The 8,134-nt window shown below is 50.7% G+C and overlaps 1 protein-coding gene across 1 annotated transcript in view; it reads left to right on the forward strand.

Annotated features, from left to right (window-relative positions):
- The window catches only part of Tbx5 (T-box transcription factor 5), a 42,832-nt gene extending 34,750 nt beyond the window's left edge, over positions 1-8,082 (forward strand). The window contains exon 9 of the mRNA XM_010604110.2: positions 7,461-8,082. Within this exon, the coding sequence (XP_010602412.1) occupies positions 7,461-8,035 (575 nt within the window). The 3' untranslated portion in view covers positions 8,036-8,082. The remainder of the gene's footprint in view (positions 1-7,460) is intronic.
- The last annotated feature ends 52 nt before the right edge of the window (positions 8,083-8,134 follow it).

Genomic DNA, 8,134 nt, shown 5'->3' on the forward strand with positions numbered 1-8,134 from the left:
TTTTTTTTTTTTTTTTTTTTTTTTTTTAGTACTGGGGATCAAACTCAGATCCTTGTGCTTGCAAGGCAGGCAGTAGAACCACTGAGCTAAATCGCTGGCTTGGGTTTTGCTTTTTGATTTGTTTTCTCAATACTGGGGATGGAACCCAGGGCCTTGTGCATGCAGGGCTAGTGCTGTACCGCTGAGCTCCATCCCAGCCCCTACCTTGGATGTGAAGGACGGATGAGCTGTCATTGGTCCTCACAGGGCTGGGGGCTGACTTGGGGAGAAGCCTGCCTCTGTCTACACCTCTTGGATCTCGAAGGCCTGAACAATATCACCCAAACAGCCCTCCAGCCCAACTCCCACCACATCCACAGCTGGATGGGCTGGAGATCAGATGCCTACAAACACATGTGTCTGTGGGCAGGAGGGGAAGCGTGTACCCGGGAGTGTAGCTCCCGCCCAGAGGTCCTGCTTTCTGTTACCCTAAAGGTGCCTATCCTCGGTCCTAGAGCCTTTTAACAATGCTGCTCAGGGGGTGTTGTTATGAATGACCTTTGCAGATGGGAAACTAAGGCTCAGAAAGGTTAAAAAGCTGTGCCTGTGGTTCTTATTTATTTATTTTTGACTGTTGAAACCTGGGCCTTTGCACTGACCTGCATCACCAGCCCTTTAGACTTTTTACCTTGAGGCATGATTCTCGCCGAGTTACCCAGGCTGGGCTTGAACTGGCTGTAATCCCAGAGCGCTGGAATTACAGACCTGTGCCACCATGCCCAGCTTCCTCGGTGGCTCTTGAAAGTGGGATTTGAACTCAGATCTGGTTCAAACATCTTGGCAAACAGTGCAGCCCCGTGCCCTTATTCACTGCTCCATCCCATCTCGAGTAGCACTGCTACACCTTCAAAGTCACGTCTCCCACAGAAGGCCTGCCTTGGAACCTGGGTGAAACGTGCTGACCACAGCTCACCAGGTTCGGGTTACGGAGCTCTCTTGGTGAGATTGATGCCAGGCCAAAAGCAAGGGAGGAGGAAGTTACAGAGAACCAAAGCACGTTTTAGGTCAGCATTTACGGTGGCGACCTACGAATGCCTTTTGGGAGAAGGCTTTGGATGTGAGGCTGATCAAACTGTCTGATTATGTGTGCGGTTGGCTTTCCCAGGGCATTGGCAGAATTGAACTTAGAATCAACTGTGTGGCCAGTGGAGGGGCTGGAGTTGGTGGCTGATTTGTTGGGGAGATAATCACAGTTGTGGTACTCGGCAGCTGTGTGACTGTGGGCTAGTTGCTTACCTCTCTGGGCCAAGAGGAGGACGGCAGCGATGCCCACCCGTAGGGTTGTGGCAAGATGACTTGAACCGTATAAAGAGCTCAGGACGGTGCAGACATCCCCGAGCCGCTGAGGTGCTCTCTGTGGAGCCCCTGCAGTGACGAGCAGGTGGGGCATGCGGTGAGCAGTCGTATCATGTGCGGTGAAGGTCGTGAGGGGTGCTGTGAAGGAGACGCAGTGATAACAGCAATCTTATCTGAGCGGCAGACGGGGGTGGGGACCGTGGGAGAATTGGAGGAGCTGTCTGGGCAGAGTAAGAGCCTGCTGGGGGCCAGCAAAATGCTGGGCTGCTGAAGCCCAAGCACGGGAAAGGGTGAAGAGCGAGGCCCTGGGGAAAGGCGGTCACAGCCCTAGAGACGTTTTCACTGAGGCGTCCGGATGCCACTGGCGCTGGTGAGCAGCTGCCGGCAGAGCGAGCAGCCTGTGCGCGCCAGGACCGGGTTTTTGGTTTGCAAGCAGTTGTGGGGACCCAGGGAGAGGCAGGTGAAGGCCCTGAGGTATGAGATGTAGGGGGAGAGATCGGGACATGGTGACTGGCTGGAGACAGCGGGGTGAGGAACGGCCCCCTCTCCGCAGATCTGGAAACCGAAGCTCAGACAGGTCGAGGGACCGGGCTGGTGGGTGGCCAGGTGGAGCCACCGGAACCTTGTGGATGTGGGGTACGTGGGTTGTGCACCTAGGCCTTTCGCCCTCTCACCTCCCTCTGCCCCCTAGAGAAAGCTTCCTGAGACAGGCAATGCGCCAGCTCAGCGAGGAGAGACAACAAATAGCGATTCATCATGTGAGCGATAAGGAATCGGTGGAGGTTTCCTTCCAGCTTGGGATCCCCAAGAAGTGATAACTCCGTGGGTGGCTCCCTCTGGTCCCCGCCCCGCACCGCTATCAGACTTCCCCTCATTGTCTGTCTCCTCAGCGGGCCCAGAGAATGTCAAAGGGCCGGCGGGCCAGAGGCCACCCTCGTGTTTGGACTCTGCTGTCTCCAAACTATCTCTCCGATGGATGGAGTCAGAAAAGCTGGGAAGGTCTTTTATCAATGCCACTCAATCAAATCCAGGGCCTGGGGCCTGGGAGAGCACTTGTCTGTCTGTCTTTCCGCCTCACACTCCCCCCTCCCCTCAGTCACCAAACATCATCCCAGTAAAGATCAGAGCCCAGGAGCGGGGATTTAGCTCAGTGGTGCTGCTGCCTGCCTCGCAAGTGCAAGGTCCTGAGTTCGATCCCCGGTACACACAAAAAAAGATTGGAACCCAACTTATTATAAGCTTGGATGTTCAAAGGGAAAAAAGCGGTAGATGTTGGAAAAGATTGTGCGGCCTGCTTTTCTCGGTGCTGTGTATTTTTAAAAAGCAAATTCTCGTTCTTTCCTTCATTGGATTCTCAATGCAGCCTTTGAGGAAGAGAGAATGCCTTCACCTCGTTCTGCAGGGGGTGGAGGACTGAGAGCTGAGGTTAGGTTCTGAGGGTGCATGATCGATGAGTGGTAGATCTGGGCTGGTTCCAGCAAATAAATATTTATCGATCACTGACTATGTTCTAGGCACTGTGCTGGGTGCTTGGGGTAAGCAGAGGACAAGGAGGAAAGAACTTCAACTCTCAAAACAGTTGAATGCTCACTGGGGGAGAGATATACTAAGTCAACATTTAGTGATGTCAGATAGAGCGGAGGTGACATTTGAACCAGTCTTTCTTTTTTGGCAGTGCTGGGGCTGGAACCACATCTTGTACAGGCTGGGCAAGTGTTCCACCGTTAAGCTGCACTCTCAAGTTCTGAACCTGAGTCTTTTGATTACCAGCTGAAGTTTTTTCTGTAATATCATTTCCATCCTTTTCATTTTAATCTAAGTTCTGGGAGCACGGGAACAAACATTCACAACTCATCTGTCCAGTCCATCCACCCATCCATCCACACATCCATCCACACATCCATCCACCCATCCACCCATCCACCCATCCATCCATCTACCTACCCACCCATCCACCCATCCATCCACACATCCATCCACCCATCCACCCATCCATCCATTTAACCCACCCATCCACCCACCCACCAACCCATCCATCCACCCATCCATCCATCCCATCCATGCATCCATCCATCCATAATGGTCAAGGATTACTACCTTGCCATGCTGGCTGAGCATGTTGAATTACATGAAAATAGAAACCCTGGGGCCATCTTTCATAAAGAGCACTGTTTTGTGAGCCAGAGAGCCCAAGTTGTAGCCATCATTCTAATTTGCTGAAGGTGACTTAGCTGGAGAGTGGCTGCTCACCACTCAGGCTCCAGGGTCTCTGTCCACAAGATTTGCAAAAGTCTTTCATCTAAGTGAACTCAGTCTGCCAGAGAAATAATCCCTTTGGGAGTTGTGAGCATATTTGCTTAATGGGATTAGTGATTTGAAATCAGCTCTGTGAGGCTTCCAAGCTGTGAAATCCAGCCAAATACCCGCAAGTACTAGGTGACCTTCAGAGAGCCAGCTGTCCAGTATTCCAAGGGAGAAAACAGGAAACAGCAAGTAGACCCTGAATATTTGGATAGATAAGGTTGGAACCAAGAGCTTTCAAAGCTCTGTGCTGACTTACTATGCAAGGAAGATAGATAGAAACTGGAATGGATTTAGTATTTATTATCTCAATTAAATCCCACAAGAAGTTTGAGTTTCATTCCGGCTTGTAGTCCAGAATTGACATCGGAATGGCCCAGTGATTCATGTAGCCGGCATCAGAGCCATAACTCTGTGCTTAAAATCTGTGTTCTGGAATCATCACTAAAAGCCACTTTATCCAAAGCAAAAACATCTGGAAAAATCCAAAGGACCGGGGCTTTCACAGAGCCCCGCTGTGATGGGTGGTCGGAGTTAAGAACTTCTCTGTTATCTGGAGACATAGTTTGGTTCAGGGTAGCTGGCCACTTTTTCTTTTTTGATGATACCACTTATCAAACCCAGGACCTTCACACTGAGCTATATTTCCAGCCCCTTTTATTTTGTTTTGAGACAGGGTTCTGCTCAGCCACTAAGTTTCCCAGGCTGGGTTTGAACTTGCCATCCTCCTGCCACAGCCCGAGTGCTGGGATTGTGGGCCTGCACCACCAGTCCAGCTTAATACACTGTGTCTGAGGCTGAGTGGTAGACTCGTCTCAGAAGGCCTGACCCTCGGTCACGACCCCTTCCCCAGCCATGGAGGCCAAATTAAGGAAAAGGCAAAGGAAGCCAAAATGAACCCAGAGCGTTGATCGAGACTGACCTGAAACTTGGATCCTTGCTTTGGAACGCCTGTCTAACGTGATGAGGACTGAAAGGAACAGCACAAGGCTCAGGACCTGCTTTCATCAATAAACCACACTGAGTTTTTCTTAGTTCTCTGCATCAGATCTTTGGGATATTAAAGACTGGAATGCATAATTTTACGATTTTCCAAAATGTGTTCCGGCCTTTTTCTTATTATTCCCCTTTCTTGACTTGCAGCAAATCTGGAAAGGGATCAGAAACTTGAGAATGGTTAATTTGCCTTGTTTTTTTTTCTCTTGCCAAGGGTACCCTGCAGCTGTACTTTCTATTATTGAGAAGGGGAAACGCCCTTATTGAATAAATAAAAGTTAAAAAAAAAACCCAAAGGTTATGAGCCTGGCAACAATGGAGACATTCAGATTTATGGATCTGGTGGGTGGAAGGGAGAAGGGAAGGAAAAGAGTTGGGAAAGGAGGCAGCAAGGACACAAACTGAGTGTGACAGTGTCCTTGAGATCCCAAACCAGCACCCACTTGAAAGGTCGAAACACATGGCCACTCACTCTTGCGGCCATCTTCAAACATCTGGATGGTTGGCACGATGCAGATAGAACACCTGGAATAGTGACTGCATTTTTCTTTTGTACACATTTTTGGGTATCCTGTGGGTCCCAGATGTGTCCCAGAAAGTCTAGCAAAAAATAAACTTGCCTGCTGCGAAGCGGGTATCGGTGTGCGATGACTTTTGACCCAGTTGTGGGTGTCCCTGGGGGAATGCTGCCCACCGAGCTGTTTGGCCGCAGGCTGTTACACAAACCATCCCAGACCCAAGAGATGTGCTGCTGCACGAATGATTTATGGTCAGCTTTCTCTCTGTGGTTTGCCTCCAAGTCCCTGTGTGTCACCCTGCCTCACCTGCTGACCCAGGAAAGCAGGTACGAGCCAGGGACATTATGGACCCAAGGTCACCACTCTGGCTCCGGCTCTCACACAATACCTCCCACTCAGCAGGAGCTCAGTAAAGATCTGCTGGGTGACTGGGGAAAGGCATCGGGTAGTTGAAAACTAGATGGATAGAAGCCAGGTGTAGTGAGCAAAGGAAGCCAGGTTGGCTTTGAATCCAGCCTCTGTTCCTTCCCAACCATGTGACCTTGAGCAAGTCACCTCTCTGAGCTTCCTTTCCTGCCTCTGAGAAACAGGAACAAGAGCAGCCCTCTGAAGGAATTACTATGAGATTACTCTGAGGATTACTATGAGCCGCTTCGTAGGTGCTCAGTAAGTGATAGCTTGATAATAGTAATTTTTCCTCCCATATTATGTAGTCTGGTGTTCTGCCTTCATGACGACTGACTATCTTAGTGAGTTGCATGGAACCTTCATTTTCTCTGCACATTTCCAAGATAGTCTTTCTCCCTCCCCCCCTTCCCTTCTCCTTTTCCTTGCCCTTCCCTTCCTCCCCATTTTTTGGTCTCCTCCTTCCCTCCCTTCCTTCTTTTTTATTGTGGAGCTGGGGATGGAGCCCAGGACCTCACACACGCTAACCAAGCTCTCTACCACTGAGCTACATTCCTAGCCCCAGATGTGATTTCTTAACATGTATTGATTAGAAAGAGATTGGAAGATGGCAGAAGAAAGCTTCATCTTAGGGGGTCACATTCCAGCTAAGGAGGGAACCTGCACTGAGGTTTGCACCTTGGTGTCGAAGCATCACCTCCCCAGGGAAACAGTGGGGGGCTCACGTCAGGGCTTGGGTCTGCCATGAGCTTGGTGACGAGAGCTGCTCTGGATGATGGGGATTAGAAGAGTCAGCGCTGCCCCTACTTAGAGTCTCATCACCCAGTGAGGTAAGTGCTGTGGGCTCTCATCCAGCAAGGACCAAGATGAGGGCTGGGAATGGCTCAGTGGTGCCATGCCTGTCTGGCGAGTGCAAGGTCCTGAGTTGGAATCTCGGTACCAAAAGCAAAACAAAACAAAAAGGAATCACCAAGATGAGTCTGTGAGAATAGATTCCTTGCTGGGATCACGTAGGTGTTGAGTAAGGAGCTAGATGCAAGCCCAAGTACTAGGCACCTTAACTTGGGAGCTGGGTCTCAGGGAATCCTTGAACCCCCGAAGTTGTGTAAAAAGTTGCCCATGCGTCCATCCACCCATTTGCCATCCATCCATCCATCCATCCATCCATCCATCCATCCATCCGTAACACACAGTATTATGTGCCTGCTTCCCTGTAGCATGATGGTCAACAACAGGGACTTTGTAGTCAGAACACTTGAATCTAGACGTGGCTCCACTATTTATCAGCGGTACGAGAGCTTGGCTAAATTTCTTAAACTCCATGATTCTTTTCTCTTATCTGAAAAAATGGGAATAATGGTAAATCCCACCTGTAGGGTTCTTGTGAAGATCAAATAGGTCGCCTTCTTCCTAGTGCTTAGAACGGTGTCAGGCAGTTAGCTCTGTATGTGTTTGTTTTTACTGTTATTGTTGAAACATTTTATCATTACTGGGTGTGCATGAGGTATGAGGGTCTAGGACTATAGTTTGATAAAACAAACAGTGTTCCTTTCTGCACGGAATTTACGTGTTGGTGAAAATGAAAAATAATTGTAGCAATAATTGTTATTTGTTGAGCTTTCCTTGTACCAGGCTCTGGACTAAGTGTGTAGCACATATTTTCTCAGTTAATTCTCAACGCTGCCCTTTGTAGGAAGGCTGATAGTACCTGTTCCGTTTTACAGGCAAAGCATCTGTGTGCTCGGAACTTCACAGCCCGAGGACTTAACTATCACAGTCCACCCCTTTGGGTCAGAGTGGAGATCGGAGCGAACAATCTGCGCTCCTCCAGCCAAGTGGCTGTCCCTGCTCTTGGCTGTGTGGTGGCTGGTTCTGCTCTCACTGGTGTCTCTCCTCCTGTCTTAGATGAAGAATGCTCCACCACAGACCACCCCTACAAGAAGCCCTATATGGAGACGTCCCCCAGCGATGAGGACTCCTTCTACCGCCCCAGCTACCCCCAGCAGCCGGGCCTGAGTGCCTCCTACAGGACAGAGTCGGCCCAGCGGCAGGCCTGCATGTATGCCAGCTCTGCCCCACCCAGTGAGCCAGTGCCCAGCCTGGAGGACATCAGCTGCAATACGTGGCCCAGCATGCCCTCTTACAGCAGCTGCACGGTCACCACGGTGCAGCCCATGGACAGGCTGCCCTACCAGCACTTCTCTGCTCATTTCGCCTCAGGGCCCCTGGTCCCGCGGCTGGCTGGCATGGCCAACCACAGCTCCCCGCAGCTTGGAGAGGGGATGTTCCAGCACCAGACCTCTGTGGCCCATCAGCCTGTGGTCAGGCAGTGCGGGCCTCAGACTGGCCTCCAGTCCCCCGGCAGTCTGCAACCCCCTGAATTCCTCTACTCTCACAGCGTGCCCAGGACCCTGTCTCCACACCAGTACCACTCTGTGCACGGAGTTGGCATGGTGCCAGAGTGGAGCGAGAACAGCTAAAGGGAGGCCGGCCTTGCCACAGACCTTTGCCAGAGAAGGGAGAGAGAAAGAGAGAGAGAGAGAGAGAGAGAGAGAGAGAGAGAGAGAGAGAGAGAGAGA

This window comes from Fukomys damarensis, unplaced genomic scaffold (assembly GCF_012274545.1).
Source record: "Fukomys damarensis isolate Sample0158 unplaced genomic scaffold, DMR_v1.0_HiC HiC_scaffold_12, whole genome shotgun sequence".
In the NCBI taxonomy this organism is placed as follows: Eukaryota; Metazoa; Chordata; class Mammalia; order Rodentia; family Bathyergidae; genus Fukomys; species Fukomys damarensis.